The sequence below is a fragment of the Centruroides vittatus genome, unplaced genomic scaffold, assembly GCF_030686945.1.
Source record: "Centruroides vittatus isolate TY-2023 unplaced genomic scaffold, ASM3068694v2 scaffold_861, whole genome shotgun sequence".
Lineage (NCBI taxonomy): Eukaryota > Metazoa > Arthropoda > Arachnida > Scorpiones > Buthidae > Centruroides > Centruroides vittatus.
In genome coordinates, this window is record NW_027122718.1 from 10,708,267 (window position 1) to 10,732,249 (window position 23,983).

Here is a 23,983-nt window from a genome sequence, read left to right on the forward strand (position 1 = left end):
TACATCTTTGTAAATATTTGTAAATAAACTGTATATAACTACTTATCGAGTGTGGAGGTGTGACTTTCCACGGACCATCTAACGGACAATCTCGAGGCGTAAAGGACAACTCAGGACGGAACATTTGTGAAGATCACGTGACGAGTAATAAGGATCTTCACTTTACCTATTGTCTATATGTTACATGCAATTAGGTACAGTATATATTAAGGTTGTAAATAAAGTAGCAATCTCACGTTTACAAGGATAAAAATACATAACGTAATGTATGAACTGAGTAATTTTTACATTACTGTTTATTTAATTTTAATATTATTATTGTTTTCAAGTCAGTAACTTTTTGAATATTTATAATTTTGTAACCACGTAATTTCTCATCGATTTTTAATATAATACAATTCTTAATTGTAATTTCGTTTTACTGTCATTTTTTGTAGATGCATAAAAAATTACATTTATTATAATTAATATATAAATAAATATAAAAGTCTAAATATATTAATAAACTTTAAAACAATATATAAAGAATAAACTATAAATATTTCAATGAATATCTATAATTCATTTGTAGATTAAAGTTATAAAATTGATACTGTTAAATTGATAATATTCAATTAATTCCTATTAAGTCATATTTGAGATTAAAATGATTATAAGTTTTTTAACACACTTTTAATGTCGAAATTTAATTTATAATTATAAAGTTTCTCAATAGACAGTTCGCGATCTACTGTATTATATAATCATATCTCCAATCAACAAGAGAGAATTTGGAGGATGTTTTTTTAATATATTAAAGGGAAATGCCAAAGATGGTAATTAAAATTAGTTATTTATAATATAATATAATATAATATAATTAGTTATATAATTTTGTAAATTAAAAGCATTATTTTATAAAGGCAATTTTTTGAAAGCAAGTTGATTTCTAAATAAGCCTACTTGAAAACTACTAAATTTATCTAAAATTGCAAGCTTATCTCCAAATACGATCCACTTCCTCAACCTTATCATTTCTAATTTATTTTTATCCTGTTAGGCAATGGCAAACTATAAGATTCGCGAATGAGTAGTTGAAAAAAAAATTTTTATAATTTATTTAAAAATTAAAAACGCTTTAATAAAATGTTTAATATATTTAATTTATCATTTTAATTTATACTTTGTTATACAAAGGTATTAAACGTTTCTTCTCTAAGAACCTTTACATTTTTTCGTAGAAATTAGTAACGAAACAGTCTTCTGTTTCGTTATTAATTTCATTAATGCTCATTTTATATTAATTTTTGTAAAATTTTTATTCTTATTTACGTTTGCAATTTGGTGTCTTCAGAAATATATGGCCTATTGTAAGCTGACCATAGAAACTGTTTTGAATAGGACAGTAACGTTTTTTGTCGTGTCTCCGGCCATCTCGTCGACTTTCGTCCCTTTAAAAAAAACGAAAAATCTTAGCTTTTTAGTTTGTATCGTAAACACATCTGTATATCGTATTCCGAACACGTGATCTGTTGGAAATGTTTATTCTGAGTTGACAAGGGTCATAAATTTGAATGGATAATACTGAGTAAGAAATGGCATAAAATAGCTTACAGAATAGTTTCGACGAACTTAAGGAACACATTAGAAAAACAGAAACAGACTAAATTTGGGTGTTAATAAAGACAATAATAACAAAACACTTGAAGTTTTTCTTCATTCAATCGCATCATTCAGTTATTCCTTTCGTTTTCAGGAACAACAACTTTCATAGAAAGAATATTCTCACTTATGAATTCCCCAGTCGAAATTAAATATTAAAGCCACGAAAGCAATGTTTATTATAAAGCAAAACTGCGAATTACAATACAATTGAGATTAACCAGAATTTAAACAAATTAACATAAACAAAATAAGTTAATCAGTTAAAAGTGTTTGGTTTGACTCTATAAAACCTTTTCATATCAACTTAATTATTAAATTCGTGATTATTTTTATTGCAATTTCGTTATTATATTTTCGAAAATGCAATGTTCTAAGAGAAATTTACGTATCTTTTTTACGCCATCAAATCAATATTAGTAATAATGCGCTAACTTTACTGTTAATAATGCTCATCTATATTTATTGACAAAATTTTAATAAGAGAGGTCCTGTATCAGCTGCGGCTCCTTAATCGTGTTTTCATATCGACAAATTATGGTCAGCATAGCCTAAAGTAAATCATAACCAAACTTTATTTACTTATTGATTTATATGAAAACAAGAATATAATTATTTTTCTCGGTCGAACACATAGTTTCGGGTAGGACCCAAAACTATTATTTCACTGCTGGCTGCAGGAAGTCTGCTCCTTTAGCAATTTTTTAAAGTTCAATAAATTTGTTAAACATTTCAAAAAAAAAGTGTGTGTAATTTAATTTCACAAAACAGAAGTTAAAAATTAAATAGATTTAAATTAATTTATAGTGAATAGTTAAATAAAATTTGCTTTACATTAATTTGCAAATTATCTCCATTACTAATTTGCAATATGATGAGAAAATATTTAACGATAAAATACTTGTTTATCTGCACGATTTGCATATTTAATTGTTAACTGTTGGTATGCACATAAATGAGATTCAATGATTATTTAATAATTGTTAAATGTATCATGCAGTTTCTAAAAGGCTCAATTAGTGGAATCACAAAGCAAAATACTCTCAGTATACAAATTTATTGTAATTTTTCCAAATACAGTAAAAACAAAATCTTATTACTTAAAAGTCAATAGCCAATTTATTTTTACGAAAACAAAGCAAAGATGACTATTTTTTAATATACCAAAAAATAATTTAAATTAATCTATTCTATCTTTTCGATTGGGTAATTTGACGCCTTTGATAGCCTTTATTCCCCTAATTCTGTCATTCGTTTATTAATTATCTTGGACGAACCTAAATGTAAATTGTCTGATTATTCTCAAGCGATTTTAAAGGTAATTTTTAACTTCCTAAATATCGAATTTGTTCCATAAGAGATGCGTTTAAGAAACATTCTTTGTTTAAATATGAATATTTAGAAATTAATTTTGAAAGTAATTTAATTATCAGAGTTTTCTAAATTATTTAATTAAACCTCCGATAGTCCAGATAATAGCTCGAAAAATAATCAGGATCAACTTTGGTCAATGATTTGAGTTTTATTATATTATGAATGTGTATTAATGAAACTTTTATGGAAGATCATTCCCTGTATTGTTGTACCACTTAAGAAGATTATAAAACTATTGTAAAAAATTTGTGACTTTATATTTCATTATAAATTTCGTTAAAATTTAATTCAATGCTTATAAAATAAATGATATTGATATGAACAGTCTTGTATGTCTGTATTAATCTATCGTAGCACATCAGGTCGTAGAAAAAGGGAATCTAATATATAATACCTAGTTCCTAGAAATCATAAAACAAACCTTTCTATTTTTCAGAGACTCTGTATCATATATAGAAATTACATTTCTCTAAACGACAAATTGGACTATATAATACCATAGATGGTAGAAAAGTATAAGACATTTTATTATTGTATAAAAGTAGAATATTGTGTAGACCGAGCGGTAGTAAAGAAAAAATATATACAACGAAATTATATGTACTACAGTAAAATTTTCAACCAGAATAAATTTGGCTTTATATTTTCTATTTATATTTAAAATATATTGTTTTATTCTTTTGCTGGGCTTGTTAGATTTATTGGTGCGTAACAACCTTTGTTAGAAAAGTTTTGATAAAATTATCATACAACGAGCAATTATTTATTTTGACATGGTCACAATGCCGAGCTGCAATTTTTAATCATATTTTTAATAATTTTCTAATTTAACATATATGCTCGTCACCTCAAATTAGTAGTGGCTTGCCCCTGTACATCATGCTTTTCCTTTAGCAATCGAGTCGTGCCGGTCATCTATCTAACTCCTTTTATGGGGAATTTTTAATTGAAATAACGTGATTTTCGATTTGCATCGGAAGTTCGTATATCGGGTTTTCTATCCCTGCTTTCCATATCTGGTCTTCAATTTTGTTTATCTAACACCGTTCTCCAGATTAAGGACGGACAAATGGACGACAGTCGAAAAATTTTTCCAAATTTGTTCAAAATTTGGAAAAATTATATCGTTGTGTAGTTAATGAAAATCGTTCATAAAAATTAAATTAAATTAAATTAAATTAATCGTTAATTAAACTAAAAATCTTTCATTTATCTCCTTTCCGAATAGACCTTATTTCTGCTTAAATTCTATATTATTTATGTAAAATAAACATCGTTCTATGTAAAAAATAATCCACAATAATTTGATTTTATTTGATAAGATAATTAATAATATATTAATCAATTTTATAATGAATTAACCGTGAAAAGGGGTAAAAATTTCATTTCTTTTCAAGATAAAGATAAATTTATAGGTACGAGATGTAGAATATAAATCATGTTTTTACTTTCCTACTGTTATGTATAATAGAGGGAAAATATGATAATATTTTATAATTGAAAACATAATAACTTACAAAACATCTCAAAACATTATGAGAACATAATATAGCTCTATTTTAAATATATATATATATTATAATTTATTTATAATATTGTATTTATATGTTAATAAATTTATAACATGCTAAACATTCGCTTTATATATAAGAATAAAGTTAATAAAAAATATTCAAAATAACGAATTCTATATATTTTATATATATATATAAGTATTTGAAAAATTGCTCCGTATATAAAATATTTTCAAAAATTGTTTAAATAAGTTAAAATCTCTCTGGAAATTTTCTCTTCGTATCAATATTAAATTTATATGGGGTAAAGAAAGGCAATTGCCTCAAGGAATGAAATATATTAGCTCATGAAATGTTTGTGTTATTCGATGCCGATATAATGGTTCTCTGAATTTGATGAATAAAACATTAAAAAATATATAACTTTCCGAGTATTGATTAACTCATGCGATTAACGAGATATGATCTTAGTTGATGTGATATTTACTGTTTCCATTAAGTCCAATAACTTATCTTATCAACAAAATAGTTTAAGATTTTTATATTATTTCACGTTAAAATATAATTAGCTAGTTTAATACTCCTGTAAAATCACTGTAAATAATTATATTGTGTAAATAAACCAATCTGAAGGTCTACGAACTGTACAAGTTTACGTATCTAATAAAAATACTGTATTTAGTTATAACTTTTTTTTTATTTACAAAAAATTTCGTTTATACTAAATAGTTAAGTGCTAGTTAATTGTTATTTTAATTTAATAAACGTAATAAAAAAATACGAAATTAAAACGATAATGATTGAAAGAAACTCATAAACATTTTTCACTAATTAATTAATGTTTCTAATCCTTTAAATATTATTTTATTCATATTAGTCTATTGTGACTATAATATGTTAATATGACTTATTATACTGATTTAATTTGTGGATGAAATTTGAGAGATTGATTACAGGTGCAAATAAATGTTTATTCTTTCGAATTAAAGATAATTTTATATAAACAACATTAGTAAAAATGTTTTTGTACTAATGTGGTTTATGTAATCATCGTCTCTCTGTTAATGAATCTCAAACATTAACAAATTTATTACTTTTTAAAAAATCAATTATTTTTCTTAATTTTAACCTTGGAAAATAAATTTAGTTAATTGTAACAGGAAAAAAGAATTACAAAGTTTTAAAATAATGAACATTATTATTCTGAAAACTTATTTATTATTATATAAAAACTTGAATAAGATAAAATTGAGATACCATTTGCAGATCTAACAATTTAAAAAATAATGGTAGAGACTTCTTTCCATAATTATTAAAGATTTTTAAAAATTCATTTGTCTGTGTATTTATGTATCTCCTCATGTTTCTGTATTGACTTTCACTCTCACTTATGCATCATTAAGCATTCACATAAACGCACACTTTAATTCTAAACTAGAAAAAGAGCGAATGTTGAATGTTTACATTCACTTCGTTTGCCTTATTGACATTCCAAAAAGTGCATCTCAATATAGTAAAATAAATTATATGTATATCACCAGATTATTCATTATATTAAATTTTAAAAGCTATAAATGTTGATTAATTAGCCATTCAATTTAACTTTTCTATATATTTTAATACGTCATATTGTACATTTTAAAATGGAATTTCGATTTAAAACAGCCACTGCGGTTGAACTTGTATACTAGGGGAGTGCCTAGAGGAAAAACTAAATAAATTGGGCATAGGCAACATACAAAATGCATTCAAATAAGCACTATATTCGTTATTTTTATTGGCTAAAAATAAAATTATTTATCGATATTTATTTTTATGGTCTAACCAATTAAGAATTTATATCATTTTTACAGTGTTCTAATTACTTCATCAAGGAGAAAGTTGTACCAAAATATTTCGTTTGGAAAAATAAAATTTAATTTATTATAATTTATGTAGCATAATTATACTTTGATTGCATTTATTACATTCAATTTGATATAATAAAATTATGAATATTCGTGACAAAAATTTTATATACATTTCTATGTGAACATTTGAATCATTTAAAAATTATTTGATAGAATTATTATTAAAATAATGTATAAAAATCGAATGAGTAACTTCAATTTTAATTGTATAAAAATTAATCATATAAATTTAGCTTTCTCTTAAAAAATTATCATTGTTTTTATTTATACTTAAAAATACATTAAGGATCGTTTTATATGTAAATTTAATTTTAATTGATTTTTTAAAATAAAACACGTTTTATAATAACATTCTTCATCTTTATAATAATAACAATAAGCTATATATTTGAAATAAGACTGAATAATACAATGTGACAGAGGTAATTATCACTATTTGATAAATTTTCATCATTAAGACTGACATAAAATGCATTTAAATTGAATTATAAATCATAAAATTAACTTATGACTTATGATTTTCAATTAATTAATTGTGCTCCTACATTACAGAATAATTAGTCTACGTCTATGCACAAATTTAAATTAATCAAGAAGTGTAGTATATGTTAACTATAAAGTTAACACATAGTGCACTTTTTGAACGAAAGTCACGTAATTTTAATTCAAAAATTTCCCTTGAAACGAGTTAGATAAATGATCGGCACTAGTCCGTTTCTAAAGGAAAAGTATGATGTACAGGGGCAAGACACTACTAATTTGAGGTGGAGAGCATATATTTTAAATTAGATAAATTAAGAATATGATTAAAAATTGCAGCCCAGCATTGCGACAATGTCACAATAAAATAATTTTTGGTTTTATTCATATAATAATATATTCGTTAAACAGTATATTAAAACGTTACTCTTACATTTTAAGACGATTGTGGAGAAGTTACAAAAATTTGTGAAAGCTGACTTAATGTTGTTGACGGCCTTTTTTTATTTGTGTCCTTCAAGATTTCAGCATATGGAAGCCACGCTACTTCCAAACCTCGCTTAAAGTTGAGATCGCTCTCAAGAATAGGATCTGATTTTTGCAACTCCTTTCACAAGCTATGAATAGTGCTGTATATTTTTGAAAGCTTGTAAGCTGTCACTGGCAGCTTTAGCGTTTTTACCTGTTTACAATCTCCCTCTTCGCTGTGGTAGAAGCTTTTTATGGCCATCATGACCAGTTCCTCATTTAGTGATTCTTCATCTGTCTTGTATAGTATGCTCTCACCATCTTTTGTCTACGTTCCTCAAATCTCTCACCGACTATCTACTTTCCCGTCTTTTATATTATTATATCGGATTATTATTATTATTATTATTATTGTATGGAACTATGTATTTAATGCGCACGCTCTATTTACATAAATGTAGCATAAACTTTATTACATACAATTTGGCAGAAGACAGTATAGCTGTAATGCGGTAACTTAAGTTTAAAAGTATAGTCTTTGCTGTACTTTGCTTATGTCAAAAAAGTAAAAATTGGAGATAACAGAAAATACTACCATATTTTACAAGTACTATTGTAAAAGCGATTCGCGAATACGCAAAAATGTTTCGCGAATAGTCACGTGGTTGATCACAACTTGACAATTGCGAATACCAAATATGCGAATACCGAGATTTGCTTGTATGTAAAATTTGAATTTTAATAAACAATCTGCAAATAATTTTTTCTATAATTTTTTATTGTATAAATGGATAGTAAATAGCATAAAATTCATATTTATCAATAATATATTCAATTAAATATGAAGTTTACCAAGAAAATATCTTATACCATATTCTACAAAATTAATAATTTAAAAATATTTATTCGTTAAAAATACATTTAAAGTTTTAATAATTATAAAAATATATTTTTCAATAATTTATATATTTAAATTGTGAGAATAATAGATTATTATATAAACGTCAAAGCAAAAATGATATGTGGTTTAGGTCATTGCACAAAAAAGTAAAATACATAGTTTAGTTTGGTAGTTATTATAACATACATAATAATTATTTTACATTATATAACACTATAAAAAAATAAAAATAATTCAATGCATCATTATAATTTAATTTATGATCATTAGTTATATATTATTAGATATGGTCATTAATTATCATATGTAGAATACTTTCGTAATTACTAAAATCATTACTAAACACCTTTGGTTGCTTATAAGTTAGAAATTACATGAAATTAGAAATAATATACAGACATAAATAAACAAATTCGTTTATGTAGGTGAAATTATGAAAATACTGAAAACAAATTATACAGACCAGTTATATGCCATAAGATCCTAATGACTTTTTATTGAGATTTTTAAACAGTGATTAAGTTGATAAATTGATGCATATACTGAGTGAAGATCCTTCTTACTCGTCTCGTGATCTTTACAAATGTTTCCGTCCCGAGTCGTTCTTTACGCCTCGAGATTGTCCGTTTAATGGTCCGTTGAAAGTCACACCTCCACACTCGATAATTAGTTATATACAGTTTATTTACAAATATTTACAAAGATATACACTATGTAATAGCATTACGTACACTACAGTATCGAAGCTGTGATGCAGCACGTCGACTTAGCTGGCCTGGGAACACGAGTCACTCTTCCGGAGATGGCTTAACCTCGTGGCCGTCCGTCTCTACAACAACCTTTCTCCAGAGGACTTTCCAAGAGGAGAACACTCTCTCTATCCGCCTCAAAGGTCTGCCTGTTGTTAGAGACCGCCACGTACCAGGTCCCTCGCCCTTTCTCCTCGCTTTTTTGCCACCCTTCCAATTTAAGGGATTCTGGCACTGCCTCCTGCGACCAATCACTTCCTTCCCCTTCTTAGAGCCTTCCAAGACGTCCGCCCTATCCCCCGCCGACGTAGCTCACATTTGCGTCCGTGCTTTATTTATTCTTGTTTTCTCAAGCTGGCCGGCACGTGGCCAACACATTGTCCCTTAAGTGGAGACGCTCCACCTTTGATCCTTCCGGCCGTTTATGGCCCCGACCCCAGGTGGGAGCAATTACCTCAGTCGGGCGGTTTCTTTGACACAGGCCGCCAAAGGCGACCTTTACACCTCCCACCGACAAGGTTCAAACTGCGCTTCAACAAAAGCCTGTTTGACATAAACAATACTACCGCGACACACAGCAATCTTTACCGTACAAATTATTTTGTTACACTACACTTCCTCCTTTCTTATTACAAGGATCAAGTTACTACAAATAATAAACTATACTAACAATATACAGTATTTAATATTTTACAGAAAAAGATATTTTACACAGTCAATAACATCTTCGGCAAATTGTCCCGTCACATTGCATTCAGAATCGCCTGGTAGATACTGATTACATCTATCCGAAGGACTTAATACCGAAATTAAACTGCCTTGTCTGTACGATCTGGGGGTTCCGGATTGCTCCTGATTTCCCGTCTGGATAGTACGTCGATCTCATTACGATTTTTCCCTCTTCTGTGCGCGATTTTTGCCTTATTATCCCGCGCTACCAATGCCCTAGGGACCGATTGTTCCTTAAGAGGCGTGCGGTCAACTAGCCGAAGGGGAACGCTTGCCTGCCGACTATGACCCGCCTTACAATATTTTCTAGCATCGCTCTTTTTATTTGTCGTGGGGCTCGTCCTATTTTCCCCGCTTTCTTTCGCAACCGTAACCCTCGCGACTGGTTTCCGTCGCCTATTCGTTTTCGTCCGTTCGACTCTCCTCAAAACGCAATAATCGGCTGCCGAAAGTAATGCATCTGTACCGCAGCTAAGTTCGTCAGTTAATGCGCAAGTTATCAAGGCTGGAGCGTAATCATTTTTCTTTTTATTCGACCTCCCTTCTAGTCTTACAGGTATTGTCGCTAACACTGCTGATACCTGCTGCCCAAATGCGCTGATCAACTTAACCTTTCTCGCTGCCCGCGACACGTAAACAGGCACTACAGATTTCCTAATTACCGTCATATCTACCCCCGTGTCCACTATTGCAGAAAATTTATTACCTTTACAAGTGAGCAGGAGATTTTCGTTTCTACTAACGGGTACGTTTCCGCTGATCGTTTCCCTGTTCACCTTTACCCTAGCTACTAGCTGCTCGTCCGATTCTACTGTTTCGTCTATTTTAACCGCTCGCGTTGCTTTAGGCTTTGGTCCTTCCTCTTTAATATTTCTCCGAGGACAATCCCTTCTGAGATGACCCATTTGGTCACAGACATAGCATCTCATTCTTGATCCTCCATTGTTCGCGCTCATGCCTCCAGTTCTAGTGACTGTTCTATCCCTTTCGCGTTCAGGTATAAGTCTAACGTCACCCTTTTCCACAGCCTCCGCATGCTTATCTGCGTATCTGGCTAACTCTTCCGGTGGGAACCAGCCTTTACCTTCTTGCAACAAAACATAACGCTTAGTGTCGGCATCTAACTTAGTCTTAAGGTGATCCGAGACCACTAATTTTGTTAGCTGCTCAAAAGAATCTACGCCTCTACTATTTAGATAATACCGATATAGATCCTCCATTCTAGCTGCAAATTGGGGCCACGTTTCTTTGCTTCCCTTTTCAGCGGAAGTGAACTCTTTGAGGTACTCAGCGGCAGACAGTCTCAGCTCGTCTAGTAGGAATTGTTTTAAGGTTTGGTAATCCCTGATCTCGTCTGCCGTAAGCCTATTTAACGCCGTTTTACATTTCTCCGATAGCACCGTTAAAACTAGCTGCCCCTGAAGTTCTTCCGGCACATCGTACGTTTGTAACACTACCTCTACGGCCCGAAACCACGACGGTACTTCCGCCTCCTTGTCTGGCATTTTAGGTAACGCCCATCTGATTTTTCTAGCTAGGCTATCCAAGTTACCTCCCAGCTCAGAGTTATTACTAGTCCTAGAATCACTTCGTAGACGATCTCTCTCTAACTCTATTTCGGCTAGTCTAATTTGCATTTCCATTTCTTTTTCGCTCTTTCTAATGTCCATTTCTTTGGTTTTAGATTCTATTTCTTTGTTTTTAGTTTCTATCTCTTTGTTTTTAGTTTCTATCTCGGCTAGTCTAATCTGCAAGCGTAATTTCTCTAACTCGTCAGACTCACGTCCCTCTATTTCATTCTGGTTGTCTGTGACCTCGACCTCGGGGTCCAAAATTTCCTTTTCCGGCTCCGTATCCATTTCCTGGGATTGACTAAGATCAGCCCGACCTCCCTGATCCTCAGAACATGGCATACCCCTTTTTGACCCTTGAGTCCTTCCGCGTCCCGGCATTCTGAATACAAATAATCAAGAACAACTTACCAATGTTGAGTTCTGTTCCGCCTTGATTTCCGGCTACTCTTCCTTCCGTAAGTATCCAAAGTTCTCACTATCTCGAATGTGGGCTCAGTACTTTCCTGTCGTCTTGCGAGAATCTCCTGAAGATTTGCAAGAAAATCCTGTCGAAGACTGCGCCAGTGAAGATCCTTCTTACTCGTCTCGTGATCTTTACAAATGTTCCGTCCCGAGTCGTTCTTTACGCCTCGAGATTGTCCGTTTAATGGTCCGTTGAAAGTCACACCTCCACACTCGATAATTAGTTATATACAGTTTATTTACAAATATTTACAAAGATATACACTATGTAATAGCATTACGTACACTACAGTATCGAAGCTGTGATGCAGCACGTCGACTTAGCTGGCCTGGGAACACGAGTCACTCTTCCGGAGATGGCTTAACCTCGTGGCCGTCCGTCTCTACAACAACCTTTCTCCAGAGGACTTTCCAAGAGGAGAACACTCTCTCTATCCGCCTCAAAGGTCTGCCTGTTGTTAGAGACCGCCACGTACCAGGTCCCTCGCCCTTTCTCCTCGCTTTTTTGCCACCCTTCCAATTTAAGGGATTCTGGCACTGCCTCCTGCGACCAATCACTTCCTTCCCCTTCTTAGAGCCTTCCAAGACGTCCGCCCTATCCCCCGCCGACGTAGCTCACATTTGCGTCCGTGCTTTATTTATTCTTGTTTTCTCAAGCTGGCCGGCACGTGGCCAACACATTGTCCCTTAAGTGGGGACGCTCCACCTTTGATCCTTCCGGCCGTTTATGGCCCCGACCCCAGGTGGGAGCAATTACCTCAGTCGGGCGGTTTCTTTGACACAGGCCGCCAAAGGCGACCTTTACATACTGTAGCTATTGTGTTAATAATTTTCTGATTTTGTATTATTTCGGTTGTAATTTCTACAAATTTTATGCCTATAATTACTTTCTTTACCTTCTTTAAAATACAGTGAAACAACAGGCAAACAAATTTATTAAATTTATTTGCCTATATTATATATACTTCAACATTTAATGTTGATTTAAACTGTAAAGAAAGTGCATATTTTTAAATTAATTCTACTCGTGAAATCCGCTACGAAAAACAGCTGTTTTGATTTTAAGCTACTGTAGATAAATAACACAAAATATGATTCCTAAAAATGTTAAATTAATTAAATAGTTTATATCAAAATTGCAGATTACAAAATAAAACTTCACATAAATAAGCAATTTAAGGACGATAAGAAAATACATTACTTGGTAATAAGAATGTTATCTTGCCTAAATTACTTGTAATGCTCATTTATTTATAGAATCACTTTTATTTTATATTCAATATTGAAGATTTAGACGTCAAGTTGTAAAATGTATAAATCTCAGCGAGATTTTTATTTATATTTTCTTGTTTATTTTTCTACAAAATCTGATCGATCTCTAGTAATATCTTTCATTTTCTGTAATAATAAAACAAAAATATTTTGTTATATTTGAAATTGATAATGGCTGATCGTATCAAAACAAAGATTCATAAAACATTAGTTTTTCCTGTATTCAGTAGAAATTAATTTTCAAATTTATTGCTTATTTTCGCATTTTAAGTTAAGAAAAATTTTATAATAAAGCTTTTTTAAAATATTTTATTATTTTCAAAATTTGAATAGAATGAATTCATAATACAATATGCATTACAAGGCACAAGTAGGGTTGGCATGCCACAAGTCAACCTACTTGTGCCAAGCCAATTATATGAATAAACCTTGCAATGTGTTGCCAGAAACACTTAAGTCTTGAACATTTATTTACTGTGGATTCGAGGGATAGTATTCGAAACTCCAAATAATAACTCGTGCATAAATCTTATTTTAAAAAGCCGAAATTTTGTTTATATTTAAAATGCCTTACGTACAGAACAGAGAATAGCTGCAATATTGTACAGCTCGGCCCCGATTTACGAGTAATCGATGTACAGTACAAAAATTTCGATATGACGAGCTACTTCATTTAAACTGACTTTCTAATTTACGAGAAGAAACAATTGAACATAACCAACATTTACGGTGAATAGAATATTTTATAGATTCCACTGTCCATTTTCTGTGTCGCGTGCACACTGTGTATTCATTCTCTCGGGTTTTTCCAACGCAGTTGTGCAGTTTCCTAAATTATTGACTTAATTAATTTGTCTTAATTAAATTTCATTTTCTTACCACTAAATTAAGAAATGTCTGATAATTACATCTTTACTTAAGTTGTATTCCCTTAAAAAATTTTATATTTTTAACATTAGTGAATACCCGAATTATTAATTTTATTTTATTTCTTTTATTTCATCAAAGATCTTTGACTAATAGGTAGATATTCTGTAGCAGTCTAATGTTATTTGGGGACATGACGATGAGTAGGAGGAGTCAAGAAATAAACAGACTTATTATTGATTTCCTTTTAATAACAGTAAATTAAGATTACGAAAAGTTATTAAAATAGGAGATTATATTTTAAAAGTCTTAAAATCATCAAACTTAAAAAGTAAAAAGTATTTCCTACTTTTAAAATAAATCCTGAAAGAGAAATTTGTTTAAAAATTCGTTGTTTAGGTTTTAGTCTGCATAAGAAATATTGTTATTGTGTTTTAAAATTCTTTTCTAAACAGCATAATATTTGTAAAAATTTCTGCATTTTTTATTCCGTACGATTATTTTTATACACTAAATTATTTATTTGTATATTAGAAAGATTTTACCCTATATACGAGGAACAAACCAACAGACATCAAATAAACAAACCAACAATATGCCTATACAAAATTCAAATAATTACAAAAATATTAACTATTGATCAAACTGTACGATATTAATAAAGATAAATGGGTAAAAAGTACTTTAAAACAAACAAAGAAAAATAATAATAATAAAGGTTACATTTACCTGTTGAATATACAGGGAAATTCAGTAATGACTGAACACTTTGTTCAATACCTGATGATTACACAATAGCATGTACTGATAGTAACATATCTTGATCGACTGCTTCATCATGAAATAAAGAATCATTCCGTTTGTGTTTCATGCACATCGTTTTATACAGAGATATTTCACATAAGCGTTCAGTCCTAAATAAATCACCCTGTACAAAAAGTATTATGCAAAAACAAAAACAATATATTGTTGTAGCTGGTCAGCACCAGATTAAACTCCCTTCTAGAATAAACAACTTTCGGAGTTTACTATTGTTAATTTGTTTCGTGCATTGTCAATACAGCACATATATAATTGAAACTATACAACTTTTATACGACTTCACCAGGTACAGTTCCAATTTTATAATCCATATCTTTCCACATTGAAGTATCTATGAAAATTGATTTTTTCATACATGTTAAGGTGGTTTTATGGAGTAAATGAATTCCCACTGATTATTATAAGTCACATGTTTTAGTTTTAAACATTTCAGAAAGTCGGGATTATGTAAATATCTCAACATTAGAATCTGAAAACAGCAATATCGAAAAAAATTACAAGTTTTATCTTTTAAATTACTGTGGTGTTTGACACTGCAATAATTTAAAGGAAATTTATCGAATTATTATTCTTCAATGTTTCCAAAATAGAAGTATAAACATTATTTATTACTGCTTTCTTTAGTAATTTAAAGTTTTTTTTGTTGTTGTTGTATATTGTGATTTTAAATTCTCTAAGCCTCATTTGCATTTTATTGAACTGGATTTTTTCATAATACTTAACTTTTATGTTTTTACACTATCAATACGCACATTCCACGTATCGCTGAAGGGAAGAAATCGGAATGTAACCAGACAAAAATCGTAAATAAGTGTTTTACTTACAGCCACTATGGCAGTACCTTTCTAGATTTTATAAAATTTAATTTTATTGCAAATCAGTTTCTTGTAGATAAGTTTTCTACATACAAAATCTTTGTAGTATAGTTATACTTGATACAGACAATAATCCCAAGAAATTTTTCGGAGGTGGTGCTTCTAAATATGCAGGGTCCCATCCCTCTCCACCCAGTCTTCTCATTGTGGGCCTGGCCGAACTCATAATGAGCTTGCTTTAAAAAGGCTCTCTTAGTGTCCCCGTGGCAAAAACAGCTTAAAAAAGCATTATCCTCTAAATTAATTTGAAATTTATGATGAACTTCAAATGTTCATTCGATAATTTAGACTGAGTAATTGACTTTCACAACTCATTTAATGAATATTTCGTTTTCATGCAATAAAGAATCTTTAAAATATTAACATATACCAGTAACACATTCTACACAATCTCTTTTTATTCCAAGCATTAAAATTGCAAATAATAACATATATAATATATATATATATATATATATATAATGTTATATTATGTTATAAAATATTGAAGATGCAAATATATATATATATATATATATATATATATATATTGCATCTTCAATATTTCATTTGTGTGATGCACTCCAGTGCCCGAGTGGATAAAACCACTGAACATTGGTCGTGGGTTTGCGCTTGGCCAACGGGCTCGCCAAGTGAAGACTTCCGGGATTTCTTTACCTTTTTAATACCTAAATAAGGGCCAATTTCCCATAGAAAGTCCTTCCAGGAGGCATTCCCTTGTTCCCCCAGATTGTCCAAGTGTCGCATTGCCGTAACAAATAGAACAAATACTCCATAAAATAGATTCAAGAAAGAGAAAATTTAAAATGAAATCTTTTTTAATCTCAGAATTTTAATAATATATTTCAATTACATTAAAATGTTTATAATATTTTACAATATTAGATTTTAAAAGCAGAAATCACTAAATAACTCTCTTAGGATGTACTAATGTATAGGAAACATGATTAAATTTATTATTTCTGTTTATTTAAGTTCATTAAATAGATTCGTTATTGCAAAAAAAATTATATTTAATTTTTCTTTTATAAAAATAACCATTATTGCTATGGTCCTCTGTGCAAAGAATGACTGGATTAGCGAAAGTCTTCTGTAATTAGAATATTAGTAGTTCTGGTTCTATTATATGATTCGTAGGTTCCAGCCACCATTTTATTTGTTCATTAGCAATGTTACTTTTGAGAAATGGGTAGATATAGACGCTCATACGCTCTGTATTCATTACTTACTTGTTAGTATTCGTTACTCATTGGGTGGTAACAGATGAGTTAGATTGCTATCGATACTATTCATTGAGTAACTTATTTACTACACCAATCGAATATATTTTGGAACTTTTACTGAAATAGAATTTTATTGAATTCGTGCTAGCTTAGAATCTTTTTTTATTTTTTATTTTTATTATTCGACATAGTAAGATTTTATCGTTTTTATTTGGTTTGAATAGATGATGTTTCTATATTAAAATACGAAATCCTAAAAAAAGTACATAACTTATTGAGGAACCTCTACTTGTCCTTACAAAAGCTGATAAAGCTGAGATAAATTTAGCTATCTTAACCTAAAAAACACATATTTCTATAATAGATTTTTTTAAAAATCCAGCAACGAGTTGCGTAACTTTCCCAGCTGTTAAGAGATTTTGTTTTAAGAAATAACTTTTATATTATTAATCATAATATTAATAATTAAGTTGTGTGTGGCGCCATCTGTTATGAGATTTTATCATAAAAAATTTGTATATTATTAATTATTATAAAAATGGTATAACTCTTAACTTTCAGGGTAGAGATGAGTTTTATAAAAAAGAAAAGAAAAAAAAATTGTAAATGTTAATAACGAGTAAAATCATTAAGTCCGATCTCTCTCGAGATGTGACATGACACCACCTATATCTCCCCACCCCTAAAATCTGAGATGATTACAATACTTTTTCTTGTTGTGTTATAACAGCTGGGAAAGTAAAAGTAAATTGAAATCTGTTTACAGACCGTCTTAAATCAATGTATAGTTTGGCTATGTCTAGTGCTTCAAATAAGCGCTCTCGATGGGTTTGGAGTTGTTTTTTACTTTCCCGGTTGTTATGTATAGGCTACATACCAAGGGAAAGTATTGTCAAATTTGACCCTCCGAGGTTTATATAGCATTTGTAGACGTGGTTTCTACAGAAGGTATATCAACAAACCCCATGGTTCGATAAATACTACATGGAAGTGGAATAAAGTATGTGAACTTTGCAGTTGTAATTCTGTTTGAACTACAAAGTATTTACAGGTAAAACAAGTTTTAATCGCTGTGCAGAGCCAAAAAGAGAAGCTACTATATAAGGTTTTGTTATGCATTAATTTGAATCTTTAATAGAAATATTGATTACAAATTTATCAGCTGAAGTTCATACATTAAAAGGGGATACTGTATGCAGTGTTTCACTATGAGGGGTCTACTCCGAAAAGATTAACTAAGTCCTATACTTTATCTTATACTTAAACAATTTAAACCATCCACTTTCGATTGAATTTGTCACGTATATGAAATTAACTGATTTAAGTTCAACAATAAAGGGATTTATATAAATCTACAGGTACTTAATACGGATATTAAAAATCAAATAAGTTAATATAAGTTTCGTTTTACAGTTTATAATTTTCAATTGTTAAATTTAATAATTAAATAGAACAGTTAATATAAGACATGCAATGGAAACTGGTCGTCAGTATTCGTTTATTCACTCACTTTCCTTTGTTTATTAATTTCGAGAATAAATACTTTCTAAGAAAGATTATTCACTACTTCGAATCCTCGAGAGTAAAGGGTATAAAAGTAACGAGTAGTTGCTATTTGCTCATTACTACTTGTGGAGTTTACTCACGCTATTTTCTAGTCACATCATTAGTACTTATGCCATTCGTTCTCACGAGGTTGTGAAATTTAGTAAACTTTATAAACTTCTCAAGTAATGATAATTTTAATTAATTAGAGTAAAACAAAATTATTTATTATTTCAACTGATTTTCCTTTCCTTACCATTAAATAAAGAAATATCTAACTCACATGTTTTCTTATGTCGTATATAAGTGAATAATCTAATCAATACTTTTATTTATTCTCTTTTATTATTTACCTATTAACCAATTGTTCAATCCCTTTTGTAGTACCTTAATGTTATTAGAGGAATATGGGCAGTTAAGCCAGAACTAGACACAAATTTCGAAACTATGAAGTAATGAATCGTTTTAATTTACGAAAATTCGATTATCACAACGAAATACATTCGCAAATCAGTTTAACGCTGTGAAATTTTCTTTATTTTTTTATTCGTCTTTGTTGAAAATCAAAATAATTTTACTGGATAGTTTCATAGCAATATAGATTTTATTACAATGGATTTAAATATTTTATATGCTTTATATAATACAATATTTAGCAATTTAATAGAAAGAAAAGTCTTTACAAAGATAAATTTTTCGAATAATGAAAATATCCATTTTTACAAAAACTGCATAGAATCTTTTCATTTTATATTATCAAAATTTCATTTTTCTCACTAATTATTCTTTTATTTTGTTCTGTAAACCCTACATTTTAAGGTTTTTATTTTTTTTTTAAATTATTAATAAAACGTTCATTAATTTATGAATTAATTAACTCGTTCATGTATAAATATGGATTACGAGGATTACCTGGTATTATAATTTGTGATAGAGAATATCGCAAGTTTGACTATAACTTTTAAGCGTGTTTAAATAAATTTATATATATAAAAAATAACAAAGAAACAACCTTTAAAGCATATTCTAATCAATATTCGTCACCAAAGATGTTGACATGATCAATATACTTCGTGTTTTTGATTTAGAAACAAGAAGCGAAAAATTATTTACTATTTTTATAAAAAAATTTAGTGACAAATAATTTCTGAACTGCAGAAATTTTATATAAAAAAGCTCTTGATCTTCTATAAGATTTTAGTTGTATTATTTTTCTCCATTTTATATCAATTTATTGCAATTAAATGCAGATTCTTTCAATAAATTGCCATGAAAACTTTCAATCACTTGGAAACAAAGAATTTTAACAGAGAAGACAATTGTTAAATAAACAAGCGCCTTTCCTAGTAAATAAATGTAGTGATGATAGCAGAAGTTAAAATAAGATCAAGAGATTTCTCTTCTATTAATTAGTTTATAAATCAAATAAAATTATTAAAACTTACAATATTTAATAGACATATTTAAAAAATACTTGTTATCGTTAAAATTAAATATTAGCTTATACTTTTAGTTAAATGAATAAAGGTAAGATGATAGAGAATAGAATAAAGGAACAAATAAACCAATCGTACAGAGTTGGATTTACTGATCGTTTTTTAGATGTTCCTAGGATAAATAATGCGTATGATAGTGAGATTGCATTCCGAATTTTAACAACAAAGATAAACATTATAAAAGCGGTAGAATATTTCGATTCGTTATGAGGGGAAAAAACGAATATAACATTAAGTCACATGTTATCACGTCGATATACGATTAAGGCTCGACAGAGTAAAATTCTTACTGTTAGTGTCACAAACAATTTATTTTCTTGACAGACTTATTATGTGAAATACAAAAATTGTTTATATTTTATTACGAATAAATGTTTTAAACGTGCAAAAGCAAAAGCGAAAAAACACTATTTTTCCACTTAAATTGCATACAAATTGTTCCTATCCTCAATTCATTTTCTTAAATTCCGTTTTGTTTTATTTTTCATTTTAGTATAAATGATTTTTTTTTAAGTAGTAAATGAATGTTTGTTATTTAACAGTGATTACTGATGACTAAGAATAAATATCTTAATTCATAAATATTTCATACCTTTTAATATAAAGTATAGATCTACACTTTATTTTTTAGTTTAAAAAAAGTGCTTAATAAGTAAGTTTTAAAAGAAAACTACTACTATTTATCCTACTATTATGGATTAAATACGGAAAATATTTACTCCATATCAAACTTAACAATTAAGAGTAATTATTGTATATTTTATATAAAATAATCAGTCTCAATCGATTGTGTAGAAATGTTTCCGGGTTTATTTGTGATAATTTAATAATTATATTAAAATTGTGTTTTATTTTGAATAAAATATATACACCGCTTTCCCTAATAGTGTTGTTATTGTTATTATAAGGAAGTTTCAGAAAACGTATGTTATATGAAACTTCCTTACTGCTATATGTCAGGGATGCCCTGCCAAAACAAATGTAGTGCATTTATATTACGGGGCCATCAAAGAACTTGAGGATTTTATATCAAAATTATCCTTCATAAAGACGCATTAAAATTCTCTCTAATTACGTTTTTGTTGTAATAACATTGCTGGCAGGCACATTATGCCACTACATATGTGCATACTGGTACTTATTTGGCTCAGATCGAGAAGATATGCGAGTAGGAAGAAGCGAATTGATGTAAAAACGGCCAGTTTATTCACGATATTCCTAATGCATTTATATTATGTATTCATATTAAGTGTGTAATACTTATTAACCGATCTTCTGCTTAGCCTGGAGAGTTTTAATAATAGGGCAATATCATAGAAAACATTAACAAAAGAAAATTAAAAATATTTATTTTTAATTACAATATTGCACTTGAAATTAACGTCAGATATATGTTTGTTTTTAATTAAAAACACGTCTTTTTTATAACGATAATAATTTTGGACCTCGCCAAAAAATCATTATTCATACACACATACACACACAAAATTCAAGTAGAACTGACCCTAATTATGTGTCCTAAATGAATTATGATTTTCTTAGTATAAGTAAAGGAAATTCGTTCAGTATTTAAGAGACAATTAAATTGCAAAGTGCAAATTACAAAGTTGCAAAGTGATGTGTTCAACGCAATTAAACACTTCACTTTTCAACAGTTACATTAATCAATAATCATTTGATCCTAAGTATATATAATTTAAATGAATTTCTCAACTGTTTTGAAAAATAAGATACATATAACAAGAAACAGAGAATGGAATAAATGCTAAACCTACAGGTGGGACTTATTTTCTTGGAAATACTAGGAATTTCGATTTAAAAAAAAAAAAAATGCAATAATATGTATTGTTGGAGCCTAAAGACATGTAAAATATTTGTTCTGGTTAAATTTTCTTCCATATATTTCTACTGAAGTTATACTACGCCAGCTGTTATCGTTGCTCTTAGTCTGTAGTATGTGATGCGTGAAAACACTCTCCACTCATTTTCACACGGATTTACCTCGTGACTAGATAAACAACTAATAGATTAACTTCTAAACTTTTATATTTTTGGATTTGGCACCTTGAAAAGTTAAGAAATGCAAAAAAAATTCGGAGGTTTTCTTTTTCAGTTAGTATGAATGTCTATGTATGTATGGAGGCACGATTTTGTTAGCCCACTTTAAAGCTTAATAACTCCTGTGCCTTCTCTCGGAATTTTCTGAAATTTCTCAAGGTGGTATGTATATTAGGGGATTGATACTATTAAATGTTAGTGTTTAAAGGTCAAGGGGTGGGGGGATAGAGAAGGTCATTTGTCATATCTGGAATTGGATAGGACTTAATGAACATTTTACTCGTTATTAGCGTATACAATATAAATTTAAAAATATTTTTAAACTTAAACGATATACTTTTTTAACTTAATAAAGATTTCTCATAATTATACTATAACAATTAAAATTATTGTTTAATTAAAAAAGATCATTGTCAATCAAAATACCGATTTAAAAATTATATTAATAAATGTTATAATAATTAAATTTAAACGATTTTAATATCATAATGTTAATTAATTTGAAACTATTTTATTAAACGTAAAAAAAATTCTTGTTTTAATATAATTAAATCCTAAACATTTGACTGTAAGAAATAATTTTGAATATTTGAAATATATTTAAATTATCACACAAATGTTTGGAATTCTTTTATTATTATTAATTATAAAACTTTTATTTTATTAAATTATAATTTATTATGTATAGATGAATATATTAAATTTAATTATTCAAAAATAGAAAATAAATTGCTCTTAAAATAACGATTTTGGCAACGAAACAAAGTAGAAAAAATATGTTTTGAAGGATTATTTTTTACTGTATATACAGTAAATGTCTAATTCATTTTACTTGTATAAGCAAATTGGAAAACTCATTATTCTTAACCGGAAGTTAGTTTCATAATTACGTTCATTTAGTTAAACATAAGAGTAAAATCAATAGAACAAATAAGTTTCAGTTTATGATACAGCCTTATATATATATATATATATATATATATATAATTCATAGTGACAATTTAAATTTTTGTAGTTAAATATGTGTTTATAGCAAATTATAGAGTAAATTTAAAGAATTTTTTGAGATAATATAAAACTTTCTAAAAATGCCTTATGTTTGCGCGAATTTACATCAAATTAAATAGATTTAATAGAAAAAAAAAACTTCGAAAAAATATTTACTTCTATGCAATCGAGGAAAAAATAATATAGAAGATTAGATTAGAAATATATAACTTACCTTTCTAAACAGGTAGCGACTAATGTCAAAACGCTGGCAAATACAAAAATAGTCTGTAAATAGGACATAGCAGTGCATAAATTATCATTCATGGCACCCCAATTGGCAGGAGCCGTCAGTTCTAATAATTTAACGGGCAATACAAACCCTCCGACCATAAAGTCACAAATTGACAAATTAACAATATAATAATTGACAACGGTGTGCATCTTCCTGTTACTGACCACCACGTAGAATACCATTGCGTTACCTACCAGAGCCAGTAACATAACTATGAAGTATGCAACTATGAAAGTAATACAAACGGCAGAAATTTGCGTAAAATCTGGATATGGAGTTTCTTCGAAATTTGTAGAATTCCCATTGGAAGTAAAGTTGTAATCTGTTACAGGAGTTGTCATTGGCACTAATGTTATTTCATAGAAAAGCAATCATCTCTACCATAACGGAGCAATATCGCTGCTGCCAGGACAAACGTCTGACTTATACTGGAGTGTGTGAAGAGGTAACTTTACAGAGCACTCGACTGCGACGCTCCCTGGCGGTTTTATATACAACTATTCCGCCCACAATACTAACTTCAATCTTCTTTCATCTACGTAGTCAATATTATTGATATTTAATGCTATAAAATATATAATTTAAATATATATAGAGTGCTTATTTTAAGATATTGCTGTGTTTAGGTAAGCTACAAATTTAAGTTGTGTTAAATTATATTAATACGGTACTTTTTTTATAAAATCGAATGGTTGACTGGTATTAATCTTGAAGCTGAAAATTTAATTTTATTTGTAGAAT

The 23,983-nt window shown here is 29.2% G+C and overlaps 1 protein-coding gene across 1 annotated transcript in view; it reads right to left on the minus strand.

Annotated features, from left to right (window-relative positions):
* Window positions 1–23,657, minus strand: part of LOC136990237 (QRFP-like peptide receptor) — a 52,770-nt gene extending 29,113 nt beyond the window's left edge. The window contains exon 1 of the mRNA XM_067288626.1: window positions 23,183–23,657. Within this exon, the coding sequence (XP_067144727.1) occupies window positions 23,183–23,583 (401 nt within the window). The 5' untranslated portion in view covers window positions 23,584–23,657. The remainder of the gene's footprint in view (window positions 1–23,182) is intronic.
* Window positions 23,658–23,983: the final 326 nt, after the last annotated feature.